Source organism: Glossina fuscipes, unplaced genomic scaffold, assembly GCF_014805625.2.
Source record: "Glossina fuscipes isolate IAEA_lab_2018 unplaced genomic scaffold, Yale_Gfus_2 221, whole genome shotgun sequence".
In the NCBI taxonomy this organism is placed as follows: domain Eukaryota; kingdom Metazoa; phylum Arthropoda; class Insecta; order Diptera; family Glossinidae; genus Glossina; species Glossina fuscipes.
In genome coordinates this window covers 2638770-2660620 of record NW_023998564.1, presented here as the reverse complement: position 1 = coordinate 2660620, position 21851 = coordinate 2638770, and the positions used below count along the sequence as shown (strand labels likewise).

The following is a 21851-nucleotide window of genomic DNA, read 5'->3' as shown; positions in this document are numbered from 1 at the left end:
GCATAAACAAGCAAAATATCTGTAAAATTTTTTCGAACAAGATGAAAGAGACGGTTATATCTCTTATCATAACGTAATATAATTTAACAATTAGTATATGCATGGGATATTAAAAAATCTTAAGAGTTATGGTAGTGGGTTAGATTTACTGGCAGGCAGTTGATCGGTAGTAATTGAGAGTTAAAAGGAAGAGCTAGTTATAAGCGTGAGGAGTGAGTGGTGAGAGCATTTGGGGCTAAAGATAAATTAACACATGGAGCTATAGATAGACAAATGAACCTAAGCAATTCGATTGAATAGATGAACACACCTTCTAAAATGGGCATAATGATATTCTGTTTTCTATTAGGAATTAACAAGCCGTAACAAAGTGGTAAACGACCTCAGACAAATTGAATAACTGAAGCATGATTATAATTTTAGAAGCGTGCAAATGCAAATTTGTAGTGGAACTGTAATATTGGTTATGACACATTAAATGCTTTATATTCCAATACATTCATCATCATCATCATCGCCAGTAGCTGCATTTGATGTGATCCGTTATTTGATATCTATAAAATGAAAAGCAAAAAAGTGATTCGGAAAAACGTACATTGAACGCAGGGGTTTTATTTAATGTTTTCTTATTTGTTATGCATTTTTAATTGTTGTTGTTTGTCCGATTGTTTGTTTGCCTGCTTGCCTGCCTGCGTGCCTGTCTGCCTGCCGATTTGATCGTGTGATTTGATTTATTGCATTACAAACGTGTAGGAATTTTCCTTAAAATCACGTTATGTGAGTTCTGTTTAATTCTGCATTCAGTCAGCATTTCTCTTTTAGTTGAAATAACAGCATTTTATTGTAATTTTATTATATTCTTCCATTATTAATATCATTGCCTTCTTTTTTATTTGATCTCTCTAATCTCTTCATAGCGATCTTGAAATTTGAAACACAAATAAGGAAACGATTCCTTGCCAAGGAAAGCCAAAACGCAACTTATGCTTTGTTTATTTATTTCTTTGTTTAACGGACATAATATAGTGAAAAAAAAATATTTATAATAAGAATAAAACATTTATAATAAGAATAATATATAATAAAACATTCACAATAGAATAATAGGAATAATAATAATTTTACAAGTAAATTAATTTAGGAGTCAATACAAATAAATCGTTTTAACGATATCCACTGATCTGCTTCCTTTTTTAACAATTACATAATCTGAATATAATTTATGAACCTTTAAAATAAATGAATAAATATCAAACCACCAAATCAATTTCAAATTCCAAATGTAAATCAAGCAATTGATTGAACTGAGTAGTCCATTGATCAAAATATTTGATTAATGCGTGAAGGAATGCGTGAAGGAATAAGTCATCCCCTTATTCTTACCAAACAAGGCTAGAGTTCCGTACAATTATTTTATGATAATGATAAGTCTATTAAAGCACAAACAGTGCATTTGAAAGATGAGAACTAATCGAAAACGAAATTAAGTTTTGGGTCGTTTCCACAGGAGCGGTTACTAAAAAAAAGCACATTTGGATTACACTGTGAAAGGAAAGATATTGATAACAAGCTATAAAAACGGATTTATATACGCGAAAAATGTTTTCAAAATATCGTGATCGATGGAGCGCAGTCATAAAATTGTTTTGTGTCAACAGTCCATAACACAAACAATGAAGTTCGACAATTAATGTGAAGGGTGCAGAGTTGATAAATAAAGACGACCACACCAAAATTCATCAAAATTTCATCAAAATATCTCAAGCCAAATTTCATCAAAATACCTTAAAAATTGCGATCTGTAGGCTAAAAGCAAGCACATAAGACAGACAGACAGACATGCTTAGATCGATGCAGAAAGTGATTCTGAAGCGATCAGTATAATAAAATCACTCTGGGTGTTACATACGTCCACACCACAAGTGGTATATGATGAATAAAAGACTTCAACAACAATAGGCTGACTGAAAATTTCTGTCGTATTTCATTACCTTCAGGTAATTTTATCGGATTATTAGGAAAGGAAAATGTGTCGTGAGGGGGGTGTTATTATTTTATGAATCTGTCGTCGAACATAAGAGGAGTAGATTCAATACTTTTCATTAGTTAATTGAGAAGTGCAGAGTGAATAAAATGCAGTGGATAAAGTTTATTTAAGATATTGCACTTGACATGAGCTAAAGAAAGAAGCAACGCATCCTTCGATTGTTTGTAAAAGTTCATGTGACACGTTAGAAAGTGAAGCTGTACACGTTCGCAATTGCCAAAGATAATTTATCAAATTTCGCTCCGAAAATTTCAGTTTCACAAAAGATCACCGGTCATGCGCGTTAAAGCCGTCCATGTTGGAGAGTAATCCACTTTTAACCCCTCTGTAACTTCAACATTCCTTGATATGACAGCACTAGAGTGTCAAATTTCACCGTTTTTTCTTAGTCGGTTTTTGCTGATATACCAAATTTTGATAATTTGGTAAAAAAAGAAAACCGAATTTGAATTTTTTCAGCTTGTTTCAAAGATGTTTTCATGTAGATCCGTAAGTTGTTTAAAGAAATACCTTACGTTGTCTAATTTGGACGAAGTAGGCTTCCAAATTCGACCATATCTTGATCCCAACTACTTAAGAGAGCTCTATTGAAAGAGATGGTAGCTGTCTTTACTACTTTGGACTTCATCTTCATATTCTTTAATCCTCTAGATAAATTCAAAGAAAGACACAGGTTCATTCTATCTGTGGCCTTTATTATCTTCTTGTTTTTGGGTGTAACAGCAGTCTGATTGGAATAATTTTCTAAACAAAGGTTTTGCCCTATTTTGATTTATATACTTTTTGCATCATTTAAGATGGTAGCATGATTTTCACACAAGATGTTAAATGACTCCTGCACTATGAAGGTGCTCAATAAAATTCCCATTAGCGGTAAGAGTGTGGACGGTTGATTAATTTTCCTGTGCGCGTTTGTTTATAACAACTAAATAATTTTCTGGAATAAAAGTTCAATTATATGAACCTAAGAATTTACGTTTTCACACGTGCTGGGTGTCAGATTTGAGATTTAAAATTCGGTGTTTCATGGTTTTGCGCTATCTTGTAGACTATGTTGGAAATATTTTGGAGCACTAAGCAAGCATATCGTCAGCTGAGACATTGATCTATGAGATTTTCAATATATGAAAAAGCAATTGGTCAGCGATTGCGGCGAAACCATCATAGTCCACTGTGTGAAATTATCACCAATGTTAACAAAAGGCGGAACCATTTCGAATTGAAATTTTGCCGTCATGTGGATAGGGACAGCGACATTTTTGGTTCTTGGCAAAATGTGTTGTTTATTTAACCCGTGCCCAGCAAAAACGGGTTTTGATACCGACCGATATATAACGTGTTGGTTGTGTATAGGCATCCCAAGTGCGCAGGGTGCACTGGTAGGACATCGGATGCGGTGGGGTGCAAAAGGACATCGCCGGTCCTGCCCAGGAAAAAAGACATCGAGTTCTACAGGTTGTTTGTGCAAACGAAACTGGGATTTATGACAGCCAAGAAATTGTTAGACGCGGTGATGGCCAAATTTAAGCAGTGCAATGAAATGTTAGAGGTTTGTGAGTTTCTGAAGTCTTCTACTTCACCGCAAACAGCAAAAAAATATTCAAATCGGACTGTAGTGTGCGGACCGTCCCCTATGGGGCCGGTTCAGATATATATCCTCCAACTGGGGACCTGGTCTCCCACCGGTTGTCGTCTATTGAGCTGCTATCGGTCGGCGTAGTTGATTTGGCTGGTTTGACACGAATAGAAACATATCTCGAGATTTGGCCTTGCGAAGGGATAAGGAGTTAATGGATACACTTAGCCCCCCGAGTGTTAGCTATGCTGAAGCAGTAGAGCGCTCAACATTAACTACCGCTGCAAATTGTAGCGGGTCGGGATCCTTGACCGTGTCAGTAACGTCGGATACCGAATGGTTGATACGATGCTGGACAGAGGAAAGAATAGATGAAGGACTCTGTGTCTACCGAGTAGGTGTTACCAATCATTACGGAAAGTAAAACTATCTCCTTCCGTCATGAGCTTTTGAGATTTCGAATCACCCGATGTGCCTGTAATAACCAAACTTTTTGCAGATTTTTTACGTTTACCAATGTTGAAATACTTCATCTGATAATGATCCGTATTCTATAAGGTCCTTTGATATTTTTCCGTCTATGTCTTTCACCGAAGGAGAAGTATTTATATTGTCAACGTTGAAACATTGTCATTATCCTTGCCCTAATGGTGTTCCCTCTGTAATTTTCCATCATTGTTCTGATTTACTATGCTCTCGCCTTACTCAAATTTGTAATGTCTGTTTGAAAAAGATTACTTTACATCGGTAAAAACCTAATTACAAAAGTGGTTCTCGGAAACTTATTGAGAATTATAGCGAAATTGCCAAATTTAGTACACTGCTCAAACTACTTGAACCGCTAATAGTAAGAAGGTTTACTCCGGTTTTCGGGTCAATTATATCGCACTGTCAGCACGGTTTTCAAAAAGAAGATCAACAGCCATCAATCTTCTGGAGTTTTGTAATCCAATTTACAAGGCATTTTCCGATCATAAACAAACTGATGCTATTTTCACAGACTTTTCAAAAGCTTTCATAAGTTAATAGTCTACGTCCCCTTGGTGTTTCGGACAGTATGATTGCCTAGTTTAGTATCTATCCCTCTGGTCGCATCCAACGGGTGGTGCTGAATTCTTGCCAATCCAGAGTAATTGATGCTTTTGGTGTTTCTCAGGGTAGTCTGCTTGGCCCGCTTACTTTTATACATGAATGACCATTCGGAGTGCAAACAACATTCACGGGTTTTAATGTTTACAGATGATGTTAAACTGTCCCTCTCCCCTCTAGGTCTCAACACTGACCAGAGTGGGTTTATTGAGCCATACACAATAAACAATCTGGACTCCAGTGTTGTTTAGACCACTAGTTTATAGGGATTCTCTGTCTCGCTGGAGGGCATGGGTTACGTTTAAATAACCTCTGTGTGCCCCTGGGCCACCGTGGGGTTAAGCCATCACTGGCAGGTACCCATGGTAGACCCATGTCACAATCTGTCGCTCTCCCCACCCCTTGAGAAGCTGTGCTCATGGTCCGCAATCAATAGCATGGTGTGAATTCAGAAAAATGTAAAATGTGTTTTACATGGTGTAACACGATGCCTTATTAACTTATTGACAATCACATTCTGGGATATATTTGTGTTTTGCAATCATATTGTCAGTTAATAAAGGTCTAAAGAATTTAAAGACCTACAAGTTACGAATTGTTTGTATACTTCATTAATTAGGCCAACTTTTAAATACTCGTTAGTTTGAGTTCCTAGTTACAGATGCCATATTGATCTCTTGAAGTCTGTTTAACGGGACTCCTTGGTGTTTGCTTTGCGAGGTTGGGGATGGGATCCTGCCCTGTCTCTTCCACGGTATAATAACACATTGAAGCTTCTTGACTTGCCTACCATCAAAAAAAGGCGTGAAATGTTGGGTGTAACCTTTCGTCTTAAGCTAATAAATGGTGACCTTTATTCGCCGACTATAAGAACTTATTGATATTCACATCCGTAGTAGGATCTCAAGACATTTGGTGCTTTTGCAGCTATCGCAATGCCGTAGCAATTATGAGCTGTTGAATCCGTTTCGGGTAATGTGTGGAATGTTCAACGACCATTACCACTTATTTGATTTGTCCGTTTTGTCTGTTAATAAGATCAAAAGCATTATGTTACGAAACTAATTATTGAGCATTTTGAATTTACTTGTGTTTGTTTGCGTATTATTAATATTTTATACAATTAACTAAAAGTTCCTTATTCGCGCCTGCTTTATTCGCGGATGAAAAAAATGCGACCACATCCCATGTTCGCGGCCATAAATTTCTTGATTCGCGGTTTTTGAGAATGCAAACAAACAGAATGAAAGGAACCTCAATGAATCTCACTCAATGAATAAAGTATTGCTACAAAAATCCCAAATCTAGTTCATTTCAGCTAAGTAATTTCCCTAAATAAAAAATTGTCTAAACAGGGAAACTCTGAATGCACACTCGCATTCAATTAAATAGATTTTTTTATATATTTGATTGTTTTTATATATTGTGACCTAGGAACGTATCCCCTATAATCCCATATAAATTATCCTTCCGTATTCGCGGTTTCTTCTTTTATTTTCTCAACGTAGGAACGTATCCGCTATAATGCCATATAAATTACCATTCCGTATTCACCGTTTCTGTATTCGCGGCATTTTTATGGAACGTATTCCCAGCGAATAAGGAACTTTTACTGTATATTTCTCGAAGCTAATACATTCAACTTTAAGATTAACAAAAGTGGTATTATTGTTGGTGTTACCGTTTTGAGTATATCATAGAAGATTAGCTTTTGATAAAAGTTGGCTAAGAATACTATGTCGAAAGTGAGTTAGTTAGTCTTGTAATAAATAAATAAATAGATGAGTCGGGAACGTATTTCATAATAGCAAATCTATAGTGAAATGTAACGCCAAAATTAACTAAAACAAGATAGATTTTTCTTACATTTACATTTAGTTTAAAATGTTAACTGTCAGATTTAATTAAGCATTGCTACTTAAGCATTGAACACATACTATTGTTTTCTTTCAAGTTGCCAAAAGCTACGTGGTTCTTCCTGCGTATCATAGTTTAACTTTAAGTTTTAATTCATATTTTAACCTTGATGTTAGTTATTATAGTTTAAGAAAGTTAATAAGCGAAATTTTTAATTGAATAAATAAATAACTGACTCGGTTGGAAGTGAAGAATGATTGCTTGCCATACAAGTCTATTTATAATTACATATAATAGTTGTCGAGGAATAGGTTCGACTAGGTAGGCATTCATCAAAAGAGATTATTATCTTGTAATAGCAAAAATTTTTAGGTAACTTGTTCTTTAAAGTTGTATTAAAAGTTCCGGCAGTTAATTCGAATAAGATTACAGTTCATTAACCAAAAACATTAGGTTATTTTTACACCCACTTTCCATACCTTTCACTTATTCTCCTCGCTTCTTTTCACTTTTTCATGGGCAGTTTACTTAGTATTTTGTTAGCAAAGTTTTCATATATTCATCTGTGCATATGTTGAAAGGAAAACTTAAATAGAACCTCTTACGACGCCACGTCATATCTGTAACAATTGCAAACGATACAACTTATTGCTTTTCAAGTCGTTCGTAAATTTCAAACATCATTTACAATTAAATCGCATAATGTTTATATGGAATATTTGCAAAGCTTACTGGCAGTAACAAGTAATGCGTTTATTGCAGTTAATAATTTTTTTTTTTACAATATTGTTAATGCAAGTTTTTATTTGAACTTGCCCACGGCGCGAAATTAATTTTGTCAAGTCTTCATTTATTTACTTATATGTAAGTTTAGTTTCTTCGAAATTGAACAAGAGATATTCTTGTTTTTCAAATCTTTTCGAATATAAATTCAAAAGAAGCAAGTGAAATCGTGTGTTACTTACTATTTAATTTTTGATGATTTTGATATCGCGAAGAAAATTATGCACTTGCTATAGAACATAGTACAATCAATTTATTAATTAAAAAACGAATCTTAAGTTTTATAAATTCGTTTTTATACAGTGATACGAAGACACCATAAAATGATTAATAAGTAATACACGTAATTTTTACACACATCAAGTTTACACACAAGAGGTTTATTGCATTTTGTTTGAGTGAATATTATTATTATTATTGTCATTATAAACTTAGCCAGAGAATAAATTCTAAGACTAAAGTCTTAAAGCACCAGCATCTAAGGATTTCGGCTTTATTAAAAACTCTACCGCACTTAAGATTAGAACCCACGACCATTGAGTTGTTAGTCGAAACTCTTGCCTACTCGGCCTCTCAGGCGGATGTGTTTGAGTGAATAATTATTTTATATACAGGCAAAAAACAAGTAAAAACATTATACAGGGCTGCAGCCCACCATTACATACCCTACACTATCCTACAGATACTGCTACTCCTACTGTTACTCAAGTAACGATTTTTTATTATAAAGTGTTATGTTCAACCTAATGAACGTTTTGCATTCAATTTAAGGAACGAAATTTGTGTCCATCTAAGCTTATCTATCTCTCTGTCTGTCCGGCCTATGTTGTTTGCCACTGTATAGTGACATTTACAGCTCGAAATTTTTTAGATATTTTGACGACATTTAATATTGTCCGTCTTTTCTACTTGTGCTCAAGCTACAAGGCGAAATTTTTGAGATATATTGATCAAATATGATATTCTGGTGTGTTTTAACCGTAACACCAACTCTATTGAAGATGGATTGAGTCGGACAATTTTTTCGACGACTTCCCATATTACGCCTTGTTTTGAAATGGTTTTGAGAAGGTTTAAATCACGTATATCCGCACCTGTACGTAAGATTGGATATACTCTCGCACGGGTGTCATATACATTTATTTTAGTAAAGCGCTTGACTTATTAAACCATAAATTATTGATCCTTAAACTCCTCCCTTTGCATTTATTGAAATGCATAAGCTCTTAGCTCCATAATAGATCGTTTTAACTCCATTATCTCTGATCAATTCACCGTGACGTCAGCTGTCCCTCAAGGTAGCCATTTGGGACGCTTTGCCTGTGTCTTGTACATCAACAACTTCCTTTCTGTGATTAAGTTCAGACATATGTTAATGTACGCTAACGATACTATACTGTGTTCATGTCTTTTCTTGGAATTGCATCTGTATCTCCATTCGATCTGACTTAGATAACTTGGTTAGGTGGTGCTTTCGAAATTTTAGGAAATTATTATCGGTCTATTCACTGCTGCTTACTTCATTAATTCACAAAAATTGGAAAATATAGATTCTTGCATGGACTTAGGGGTGTATTCGACCATTAGCTCGGTTTTAATTTAAGCACAGATCTGTCTATAAATAAAGCTGGATCAGTGCCTATTAAACAATGGTCTAATGATCCTTATGTTACACAAACGCTATATACGAGCTTAGTGAGACCAATATTTGTGCGGCCCATTTCGTATAGGCGCTATGGAGATTCTATAGAATCCCTTCAAATTAAATTGCTGCTTTTTGCCACTAAGTAATTTGTGCTGGGACACGCTTGTCTCCTTACGAAAACAGATTGCTTTCGCTACCCTTGCCGCCACTTGAAGGACATGGATTTATTCTTTGTCTTTCCTTCATAATTAAGTTAATAAATGGTACTTACGATTCGCCGACATTACTTGGAGAGATAAACTTTAATGCCCAGACCGGTTTCGCTAGGAACTTTACATTCTTAAGGCATAGACAATGTAGATACAATTACGAGCTTTTTAATGCTTTCAGAGTCCTTTGCAAAGATCCAAATGATATCTTTTGCTTTATCTCCGGCATTAAACATAGCGAATAAACTCTCCTAAATGCGCGCAGCCTGCCGATGTCGATCTAGATTAGCTACTATTCTCGACATTTTTAAGAGATTCGATAACTGAACTAAGTTTCTTCACTATTATCGGTTGCTAAACTTTTGCGTATTTATAATGGTGCGGAGGTTCATCTTCAACAAGGATTTACACCTGTTGTCAACTCATACTAAATGTTTTTCTTCCTTTTTTTTCTTATTCCTATATTCTCAATTTATATAAGAATTTTATTCTCTTTATTTTCTTAGTTTTTCTGCAATTTTTTTTTTTAATACTTTTTAATCGTTGTTGATAACACTTACCACTTTAACACTTTTCAGGTAGCTTATGTAGCTTAAGGATGAGAGATTTAAAGCAAACTAGGTATGCTTTCTATGTTCTAGAATTTGAGAAGAAACTTTTACAGACAAATTCGTTGGTTTTCAAGTTTTTTGCAAGCGATAACTTACGGCAACTAATTTGCAAGACGCAGGATTGTCTTACAGGGCTTATACTAAACTTGGAGTGCCAGATATGAGAATTTGTGTATCGTTCAAACTCTCTCTGCTGAGCTTGCTCTCCCTTTCGGTCAAAGCGTGACCTATGCATCACTTTTAGTGTTTCAGTGCACCCCCGATACGCTTAAGGTATTCATATTCACCAAGATCCTCCCCACCATAGTTGTTGGAAAACACATACAAACCTTCCTTGCGCTTACTCTTTACCCACTTGGTCTCCCTGATCCCCATGGTTTCCATAGTTCAAACTATAATGCCACAATCGTTCTTGCTTATATCCTAGACTGTCGTTCGACCTACTCCATAATTTATTTTTTAACTTGTAAGAAGAGGTTTCGACATATCAATGCCAGCCATAAAATTACTCCGCCTCTGGCCTCCAAATCATCCATAGACTTTGTATCAGAATCTCGAATAGAAGCTGCTTGCTCAAAGAAGTGTTCATAGGTGGCTCCTACTGCCAGGATCTTCTTGGGCAGTCCTTTGGCATTGCATACCTTCCGCCTACAAGTGCCACATATATCCATAGACAAAGATAAAGCTGATAAGCTTGTAATAAATAATACTATACACCGGTATGCTTAATCCTTAACATCTCGTAAGCAGTAACTTAGAGCATAATTCAGAACGTCAATTGAAATTTTCGTATAAAAAAAGGTCATGCAAAAATTCAGTATTAAAAACCTCTGTTGAAAAGCTGATTGGAGAAGACTTAGGAAAGAAAACAGTGTGCAGATTTTATGCATGCGTTAGAGATGCTGGATATTTACTGTGCATCACAGTGCGTATTTAACGTTTATAGGAGAGTTTTTTTCTTTACTCATTACGTGCGTTCCTGTTTTTGTACTGCATTGAAGATAAAGAAATTGTATATAATATTAAGTATGCCAGATGTGTTTTCAATTTTATCCGGAATTTTGAATCATCCCGTATGTGCTTAGAGACATTGAGCTTATCCATTTATTTATTCCAAGAAAATTCTTGAAAATATTTTTTTCCGTTTTTACATATTTATATAAACATTATTATAAAGTATATGCAGACACGTATGCTTTTAAATAGGTTATCAGCGGAATTTTTGAACATTTCTCAAAAAATTTTTAATAAATTTCGCATAAGTCAATGGTTTAGAAATGATATTCTTCACTCTTCGTTCATTCTTTTGAGAAATAGGATAAGATGTGATTTTTACTTTCTACAATAGTATCTTATTACCGAATTAGTTAACCATTAGTTAATCTTACAGATTTGTGCGTATAAGAATATATATGAAAGAAATCCAAGAATTCTTAGATCTTCCGAAGACCCATGAGAATTCAGTTGTAACTGCTTTGACAAGACTTTTCTTTCATCATTTTAGCGCTGTCATTAATTTTGTTATTATTGCAATTTGGTGCAGTCATAAGTCATACTGTTCCCAAGAAACATTACCGTTATTGTCTTATGCACTTTATTTGATTCTGGTCATTGACTTTCGTCACCTGATGAATATTTTGAAAGTAAACGCACAATGCCTATGGTGTTACAACAACAAAACACAAAGTATTATAATTGTTTGCTGCTCTGTATACACGCATGGAGGAATTAATTTTTCAAAAGTTTTGCAACATCCACGGAGAAGCCACGGAGCCCACTAACATATTCTCGTTTTGTATCAAATTCTTGATCGATGCAGGCATGTCTGTCTGTGTATCCGTCTGTTCGTGAGAAACAGGTTTCCGATTGCTAAAGTTAAGTTTTCGATTTTGTATTAGTTACGCTGTTTGGAATTGAGTCAAATTGATCAAAGGACATGCAATACAACATAAAACAGCATAAAAAAGTATATTTCTTATGCATTACTCATAAATTGCAACAGATACAACGATAGAAATTTCTTTCTAGATAGTTCTATGGGTAATCTTATATCTTACATGAAAATGCAGACATCGATCGCGTCCGTCCTTATTGTATGCTAGAGAAATTTCGTTATTTCCGTTTTGTTACTATTTTTTTTTTTTAAGCATAGTAGATATGAGAAATTCAGTCACAGCTAAATATAATACTTATTTTTTTATCTTCTCTTTTTTTTTCATAGCGGAAAATGCCTGTTTCACGTCTTTAGAATACATGATAAATCGACAAAAAATGTAAATTTATTATAAAACCATTTACGGTTCATTCTTGTGTTGTCGCTGCCAATTTTTTTACGAAATTGCTTTTATATATTGTACATATAATCGAAGAGTGTACTTAGATTTCTACTTCTTTTTTACGCATCGAAGAGAGCTCTGAAAGTGCTCGCATTTATCCCAGCTACTGAATAGCTCATAGAATATTAAAATTTTTATTGCTCTTCCACCTTGTGAGTAATAACAAAAAACTCCACTTTCTCGCTTTTGATCACACAGATGTTTTAAGTTCATGTTGTAGTCTAGGCGTGTCCTTCAATCGATTTGCTCGATTTTCAATTCCAATCTGTTTCCAATTTTTTGCAAAATTTAAAGTCAATATATTGCATAATGTTTGCAATCATCAGATATTACTTAAGCGAAGAGAGGATCATTCTTAAATCGATTTAGACTGAGGAGGGATGTGTGGATTTACATTATTGGATCTCCAAAAAGTCATTTGGACTGTGCGCACGTTTGAATAAAATGAACACAGTTTTGACATGGGGTGCACAAAATTAAGTAACATTTCAATATGTATTCTCATGAACACCAGATAACTTAAAGCAAGTCTAGATGGAAAATTTGAAATATAGCGTGAAAATAGTGTTCATTTATTCAGAATTGACAACAACATATGTTACGTTGTACATTCCACGTTCGAAGTAATAGGAATAAGAAAGTTCCCTTAAAAACTGTGTTTCTCGATTATGAGGCAATCCACCCGCCCAACAAGAGAATGAGAGAAGAGATCACAAAAGCCAAATTATTGAGAAGTCAGTAGTAAGTGCTCTTAATGCAAAATCTTCCAATTTCAACATAAACTAAAGAATAAAGCGGTTCTAAATCGTTCAACATTTGCATTTTTGAAATTTGTTCCATACTTTTGTTTTTTCTTCTCTTACATGCTGTTTGATAAGATTGAAATATTTTCGTACTCACGACTTGATTGTTGAGAAACGTGACTGTAATGTTGAACAAGCAATTAACATATGCTCTCTTCATACCATATTATGTAACTTTAAAACAGCGGTGGAAAAAATGTACATTTTAATATAATTTCCAAGAATTATTGCATTTTTCGTAAAAAAAGTTTCATTGGAAAATAAAAAAAGCCTTAAAATTATCAATCGCTTCACCGATAGAAAATATCTTATTGCGACTAAGGCGAAATAAACATGTGGGAATATCGAGCAGCTGAAATTTACAAATTTTTGCTCTTGAGGTTGATAGGCTATAAGGTGGTAATTGTAACGCTAGACGTAATGTATGTTTAGTGGGACTAAGGATTCCTCCCTCCCATGAAGATACCATGCAAAGCTGTTCGCAATTCGTCAGCTTTTTCGTTGTGATGTAAATACCGGAGATAAGAGAGTGTGGTTGAGACCCTCATATTAACGCTTCGACATTTCTGCTTGGACATTGAACGGTAGATGTTTTTCATTATCGCTTAAGATTGGTCTGCAATGCTTTTGAGTTTTATGTACAGTTTGGCGCAAAGAGTTTTAACTAAAAATGATTCTCATGAAATTTTTATCTGAACAATTAAATTTTTTTATTGCCTTTAAGACTATTTGATAACAAGTTGCGAACAGATTAATCCTTCAATATTGTGTCTAAACTACGCGGCAAGCGTGCATGCGTCACCTTTGTGACCGCAATTCAATCTTTCATATGTTCATGGAGTTGCTTGTTCGCAATAAAAATCAATTCTTTGATATGTGTGAGTGAGTGCCATAACCTGCCGATTCCTGTTGCTAAGCAAATCTGTAGAAAAGTGGGCCACCACCAAATTCAAGTCATCACCGGTGCAAGTATGGATTCATACTTTTGGCATGAGATATAAATTTTAAAGTATTAAAGATCTAAGGCTATCGACTTTATTGAAAACTGCAATGTAATGTATTATTTTCCAATATTGTTCGGTTTCGGTAATCTCTTAGCTAACATTTCGTAGTTTCAAATAATAAATAAGTAGCTTGCAACTATATATTTTTAGCACCTTTGAAAAATAGGACCTATATAGTGCATCTATACACGATGTGCTCAACAAATTGTAATGTGATGTTAAAAAAAATCGGAGCGGAAAATAATCGTTTCCACTTACGGATTAAAACAAAATTGCTTTTGATTACTAATTATGTTTATTCGAAATGTCTTCTAAAAAGTCGCAAAAACAATAAAAGTAAATTTCGGAATGGACTAGCACATAATTAAATTATAAAAAAAAACCGCATAAATTCTTTTTATTTTTGTCGTTTTTTCATTTTTTTTTCATCTTCTCATACGTCACCAGATCACAAGTTAACCATTCTTATCAGAGTAATCGAATAGTTCTTTTGGGGTTGCTTCACAAAGGTGACTGTATCTAGGGTCAGTATTCATGCCGACATTCCATTCACTGCAATGAGCACCCGGAGTGTTTGGATGCGTTTTGTACAGGCGCCATCGCGAGACATTCGAGAAATCGTAGTGACAAGCCAAATAATAGCAATATGAATAGACTTTCGCGTCCCCCTTGCTGTAAATTTTTAAATTATTTATTTTTGATTCAAGTTCAAAATGCTTTCGAAATATTTTCGCTCCTTTATAAAGAACAATTATGTAACTGATGGAGGAGAAATTTACCATAATTTTCACTTCTAGAAGTTATTATATTCGCATGAATGGTAAACAATTGCTTACATTATAAGCATAGTATTAGCAAAAATATACTTACTGATGAGTACAGTTAAGTCCTAGAGCAAAAGCACATCCAACCCGTGAGTTTCTATCTCCCATCAATTGCGTAAAATGACCGGATCTTTGAACACTATACGTTAACACGTATATGTAAACATGTACGTAAAATATTTTTACGCAAAGTGATACATACTCTTCACTCCTTAACTTGTCCGCGAATTTCGATGTATCGGTTACAAGATCTTTCTCATTGTACATCAATTTCAATTGATCGACAACAGCCTCAAGTACAGTCATTTTATTATCCGTTGCAGTAGAGCCCTATAGAAAAATCATATTAATGGTAATTTATATATTCTTTCCGACTCTAACCAAATTTTGCCCAGCCAATATGTAACGGACCGTGTTACGGCAATTGTCATGAGCCATCATTTTTGCTGCAGCCAAGTGCAGTTTTGCATTGTATTCTAATTCATCGTCCCATACTAATTCCCGCATTCTTCCAGCTATAGGAAAATAACTATTGGATGCCTTACTATGCGCCTTTCCTCCGGCCACGTTGTTACGATACTCATTGTGAATTTGTAATACAACTCTTTTAAACTTCCTTGTAGTCGGAACAAATGCAGCTATATGCTCACTAAAGTATAGTGCTTTCTAAAGAAAAGCAAATTATCACAACTTCTTTTGAAATATTGAACATAAAACGATTACTTACTTCTTCAAAGCGTTCTTTGGGGTTGCAAAATGAATGCTCCGTACCCTCAAAGCATATGTCTCCACCCATAGGATTTTTTAACCCTGTCACACCGCAATACTTCCAAGAATGGGCCAATTCAGTGGAAAAGCTTAACAAAAATGTTAAGAAGAAAATTGAACGCATGGAGTAGATTTATTCCCATTCAATTGCGCTTTCCTTTTATACTGAAAGTTAAATTGTTGAAAAATTTTTCACATATATATCCGACAGTTCAATTGATGTACTACTGAGTTAATGGGGCACTAAGTACAGCAGTTAAAATTGAAACGAAAATTTGAAAACATTAGTTGCGGTTATGAACCCAGTCTGTGAAAAAGTAGATAAAAGAAAGCATCTAAGAAAGAAGGCAAGAAAGTTATCTATACCGCAGTCTAGCATTTAACCATCACGAAAGCGTAGAATTCACAGTCCTATTCCAGTGCGTTGTACCCACTCATATTTCATATAGTTCTTTTTCAAATTGTCGGCCACATCCCACTATAATGCTCTGATATGATTTTCTCTATTTTTGGTAAAAGTTGAAAAACTAACTGAATGTTTTATACCCATCACCGTGATTCTAAAAATAAGGAAAAGAATTAGATTTTTATACTCTATAACGTTGGATGGATGTGATTCATTTTTTATATTTTTAGAATAAAAGCAGTTTCCAATTCCTTTTGCTGTTTGCCCTTAGGATTTTTGGTTGGGACCCGCTTGCCTCTTTTCTCCCTTATGAAAATAGGTTTCTGTTATCCTTACTGTTACTTCGGAAACATAGATTTTCTCTTGGTGTTTCCGCTCCTCTAGTTACTTTATTTTCGCTAAGCTAAGTCAATGTAAATATAATTTATATAATAATATATATATAGTATCGGATCCTTTAAAGTCTGTTTAAATTAACTTTGAATCTTAACATTTCATTATAATTCGAAAATTAATTGGTGTTGTTTGCACTTGTTACACTTATCGGTTGCCAAGCATTTGCATGTTTGCAATTAGGGGTTCACTTGCAACTTGCATCTGTGCCGGTTGTGGGTATGTTTCTGTGCTAGCTGTGTATATGCTTTTTTTTTTCTTTCTTATTTATTTATTCATGAACTATTATTTAATTGTTATTTTTTATTTATTTTTTGTTTTCTTTACGCCTTATATTAGTTTTTAGTAATAATTACTGTAAGATTTATTTCTAAGAGTCGACTGGATTCGACTGTTAATCTCTTTTAGTTGAGTTTTATGTGTAAGTAAATAAATGGGTAAATGATACGTTTGCAGCGCCCAGAATTTAAGCAAACTTCAAGATAAGGCTTTATATGGGAAGTATTGGTCCAAGAAGTGGTCACACTCGCGGTGAAGATAAGCAAACAAGATGGGCGGAAAGGCAGATAAGCTTAAATAGATTCGGAAAGTGATTCAGACAGTGATTAAGAAGCGATCAGAATAATAAAAGGTGGGTCCATTTCAAGTGCTTCTTATATCACAAGTGTTTGAATTTGTGTAAGAAAACGTCATAAACATTTTGCTTGATTTCTTAATATTTCAACTAGCTAGCTAACTGCACCCTAAGTGCAAACCGCTGTCAAGGTCTGCTCAAGGCTACGTCGTATTCGTTGTTTTTATTATTTTAGTAAAGTTTAGAGTTCCGCAATATTTATGAATCCACGTAAATAGTGTATAATCTATAAAACGAAGAAACGCATATTTGTTAACGATTATTTATATGATTATCTTTCAATATGGTTCGCATGCGAATTTCCTTCTTTTGTTAACTGCATAGCTAGGTAGCTACCTTTTGTTGGTTGGAAAGAAGAAGCAGAAGGCAAGGAACAAAAAAAAGGCAATACAAATAAAATACATAAACGAATGAGAAACAATAGCTAAGAATGAATAGGCATCTCGTAGAACCGTTAACAATAATATTTACTAGCAAAACACTTAAAGATGAAAGACGAAAGTCGACATTCGCTACTTGTGGGCATAAAATAACGAAACTTCTTTTCAGTTCAGTAGTCTATAGAAGCGTAGTTATGTTAACAGCATTAATGAACGGATGAATAGTGACTGATTGAAACGAGTAATTTTTCATTTCATTCAATTTAATAAAACCTAAATGTGCTGCCGTTGAATGCTGTTGTTATTCCTTGTTAAAATAAAAGAGAGTAAATAAACACTAAATATTTTAATCACGCATTACAAAGGAGGCCCACTATTTAGATTTCCAACCACTTAAGAAATATATTATGTGTTTATGTTATCAAGGTCTTATGCGAGTTATGACTATGCAGTTGACGTAAAGTAATGTTTTTTGTTATAAATTTTGCAATATGCTGGAATATGACTTATCTTATGGCATAATATATTCAAGCGGTCTTCCTACTGGATTTTTGTTCCGGGTATTTCCTTGAAGTCCTGTTGACACTTCAGTTTGTGTTAAGTTATGGAAAAGTACCAAATTTAAAATGATTTGGAAATTATTAAAATTCTCTTCGTCAAGTGTTGAATGTGCACGAGCCTTGCTAAAGCGATATAAAGTTCAATTGATTGTGGGAAAATTCGAACCTCCGTTTAAATTTCGTATACCGAATAATGCAAAGAGCATTGTTTAGAGCAAAATCTATTATATCTCGTAATCAAAAGGCGTACGAGCGAAGATATACAGGCGAGTATCAACCTTGAAGCCCACAGCTTCACGGACACTGAGTTTTGATATGGTAAAAAGGCTTAACTTTTAATATTTTTAGATGAAATTTTGTTTTTGATAAAAATACGTTCGTGAACGTGAAAATTAACCTCAGCGAGCGTAAGTCTCTTTTTTGTATCCCAAGATACATAAGGATTCTAATGAAAAATAAGGCTAAAAGTATTGTTTTATGAGGAATATTTATGCTTAATAAATCGATCATAAGTAATTTGGATCATATGGGATCTCTCATGACAACAGATCCTTTTATGGTGACAAAACCTTATTTAATTTGTGATTTGTTTTGATGGACGCAAGAGCCCCTGGAAAATAAAAAATCTTTGACAACTAAATTAAGATTGAGATTTTTGAGTTATTGCAATGAAGTTTGATACACTGATCTGTCTCGGCCAAGGGACGAACGCTATTAAAAAATGGTTCGAATCGGACTACTTCTTCGTCACGTCGCATATAACGTGTTTTGTCTTTAAAAATCGTTATGTGAATAACTTTAGTGTGGTGCAGGGTACTTAAAGGTGGGTTAAGTGTTTCTAATTGGTTTAGTTATATAAAAATCACTGGTGACGATTCCAATACAGTGACAATCTTGATATTCCAGTGGCTGGGCACCCACAATAGATGAAGTTGCTAAAAGCTAGCATTAATTTTCAATTCATTTTGTAAGCCAAGCGGCAAACCAGTAATATTTTAAAATTATAAAAGTAAACTTAAGGTCTAAAGCTTTTGATGCTTAAAATCGAAATATGATAAAAATCTCTTACATACCAATTGTAATTAATAGTAAATCTAGTTAACATAAAAGCGAAATATGGAAATAAATTTAATTTCATTAAGTTTCCACTTTTCGGAGATATTAAAGCATTCATTGTAGTACTGACTGAATCTTCGCTTCTTTTCTGTTTTTATTAGCACTATTGAATTCAGTATTTTATAGACAAGGTGTGCTGCATTGACGACAGAATATTTTTGTGATGATAGTGCTTCGGATTTAATAACCGAGAAAATTAAAACCGCACAATAATTTGTTTGGACGCTTTATACGCAAAATGCCATATTGAAATACAGATATATCGTCGGCAATATTCATGTCAAGTGCCATCAGCTTTTCGGCGGCCAATGGATGCCACGAGCCAAACGTGCATGCCGAATTTATCTGCGGAAAGGGATAGAAATAAAAACAAATATAAAATACATTTTACTAACAAGTGGATCGCATATAAAGTATATGCATGAAGCATGTGCATACATATACAATACAAATGCTGTAAATTGTTTTTATTTATTTATTTATTAACTTTTTTTTATATCTCAAAACGGCAACATATTGAGAGTAAACGACAGTTATGTGCAAGCATTTTTGGTTTTCTTTTTACGAATACAATTAATTTCATATAAGTAAAATAAAAAATGATATTTACTTCTTTGCTGTAGTAATGACAACGACCGTTTAAACGTGTTGATGGTATATATTCGATGAAATGTACAACGGAACAATAAGGAAGAAGTAAAGCCAGACCTATAAGAACAATTTTCGTTATTTCACATCAGTTAATAAAGGTTTGTTCAAAGTGATTCACACAATCAATTGACGATTAAAGATTACACAATCACATATCAGATTATTTAAAAACTTCGCAGTCTAACTAGTGCAAGAAACTTAAACTTAATAGCTACAGCTTAAGTCTATTAGTTTAAAGTCACAAATTGGTTTTTAGAGGTTTTTTAACTAATTTTTTATTCCATGTTCTCTGTAAGAGCATGTGCACATCAATTCGTTCAACAGCTTCTTCGTTTAGCGAATTAGAATTAAATGAATTCAACTTTGACGATATGGTCCAAACACCTATTTGCCACAATATAATTTTATTCAACCCCTTTCTTTGAAATTATGTGGAGCCCTTGGTTAGCTCCAATATCCCACAAACACTCCATGTCTTTATTTCATACAAATGTATGTGAAAAGTGACTAAAAATTGGTCGTTCATTAATAGGAAAGCATTTTTAAATAAAAATGCAACACCTTATATAGAAAAAAAACTATATTGATATCTATTACCGTTTGTCTAAATAGACAAAATAATATGAACATTTAATTCACATACACTGGTTAGACAAACCCATGTTAATTAAATGTTCATATTGTTTATCCCTTGCTTACTAGCCTTATGAGGCAGAACTATCCCTTAATATGTTCACTGTATGTTTTACCTTTTTAAATATTATATTCGATACAGGTCATATGAATCAACACTGTCCGCATATACTCGCCGCCCAACTTTTCAAATTCTCTGTTTTTTTTTTTTTTTTAAATAAGCTCGGCTTCTGCTTGAGTTGGCTAACTAAATATTTCGATTGCACGACATATGTTGTCTACATGTCAGGTTAAAAACTTTTCAAATGACCCGGTGTAAGATAAAATGCATTACTCAATAAATCTTCGGGCTGACACATATGTGGCAACACTCTTGAAGGGCTATACGATTTGTAAACTAACCTTCGAAACTTTGGCACATTTCAACAGTGCTGTCATATATGTGTCAGACCGAAGACGGTTGAGTGATGTGTTAAATTGCAGAGCATGCTATGTTAAATATAGGTAGAATAGATATGTAAAATAAAATTGACTATAAACATATAAAATTAAAAAGTAATATGACTATTAATTTAATGTTGCAATACCTATAAAGCCGGAACTAGGTGGATTTTTACGTATAAGTCGATTACCCGCAAATGTTTGTAAACTCTGCCATAAACGCCAAATCGAGTGGGGATTCACGAGGAAGGCACGTGATTTCGGATAGCGACGACGATAAATTTCATAATTTGAAAATAAATCATAATCGGAGGTTGTAAGCCAATCTTCCAGAGATGCATTATATTTGCCTGGATCCCAAGCAGCAATTGTGACATTTTGAAAAATCGGCGCATGCGCAAAATCAAATTCAGTTTTAGTGACAACCTGTAAGGAAATTGCGTGTAAATCTTTTTATTTTATTTTTATTTTATTTTATTTTTATTTTATTGTATTTATTCCACTTATACTAGAAACTCAACTAAACAAATAACAGTCGATTTCAATTGGCTCTTAATGCAAAACTTATATTAATTAACAATAAAATTGAGTATAAGTATAATAAAACAAATAAGAAGAAAAAAAAAAAAAAGAAAAAGAAAAAAAAAAAGCATGTACACTATCAGCATAGGAGCACACTTGCAACCGGTACAGGACCAAATTGCAAATGAACCCCTAAGCCATCGCAAACATACATAAGCCTGGCAACCAATAATAAATTGACAATAATTCACTTTCGAAACGTAACGACTTTTTAAGGATAAAAGCTAGTTTAAATACGACATAGGTAAATCGCGCGTATTAAGCAATGTCGCTTTAATGGACTTTAAAGAGTCCGATAACGAGAATAAGTGGTAGACGTCATTTAGGTTCTTGCAAACAACTCTGAGCGTATTGAACAGCTCATAATTAAATTTACACTGATTAAGCTTAACCAGGATAAAATGCCTAGAGAAGCGGTTAGGGACATTAAAGCTTATTTCACCAAGCAATAAAGGAGAGTCAATAGGACCATTTATTACTTTGTATACAAAGGAAAAGCCAAG

The 21851-nt window shown here is 34.0% G+C and overlaps 2 protein-coding genes across 6 annotated transcripts in view; both read right to left on the bottom strand.

The window, feature by feature from the left end:
• Positions 1-14415: 14415 nt before the first annotated feature.
• On the bottom strand, positions 14416-15367 carry LOC119642293 (antigen 5 like allergen Cul n 1-like). The gene is made up of 4 exons (XM_038041394.1): positions 15166-15367; positions 14987-15114; positions 14831-14914; positions 14416-14632 (listed from the first exon to the last, which is right to left on the bottom strand). Exons 1-4 carry the CDS (start codon positions 15289-15291, stop codon positions 14416-14418), a joined length of 555 nt encoding a protein of 184 aa, XP_037897322.1. The 5' UTR covers positions 15292-15367.
• A 3269-nt stretch (positions 15368-18636) lies between these two features.
• The window catches only part of LOC119642203 (beta-galactoside alpha-2,6-sialyltransferase 2), a 22261-nt gene continuing 19046 nt past the window's right edge, over positions 18637-21851 (bottom strand). For all 5 annotated transcript variants that reach the window (XM_038041237.1, XM_038041238.1, XM_038041241.1 and 2 more), the window contains 3 exons: positions 20913-21192; positions 19652-19749; positions 18637-19386 (listed from right to left, as the gene is read on the bottom strand). In XM_038041237.1, coding sequence (XP_037897165.1) covers positions 19222-19386; positions 19652-19749; positions 20913-21192 — 543 coding nt within the window. In that variant the 3' untranslated portion in view covers positions 18637-19221. The remainder of the gene's footprint in view (positions 19387-19651; positions 19750-20912; positions 21193-21851) is intronic.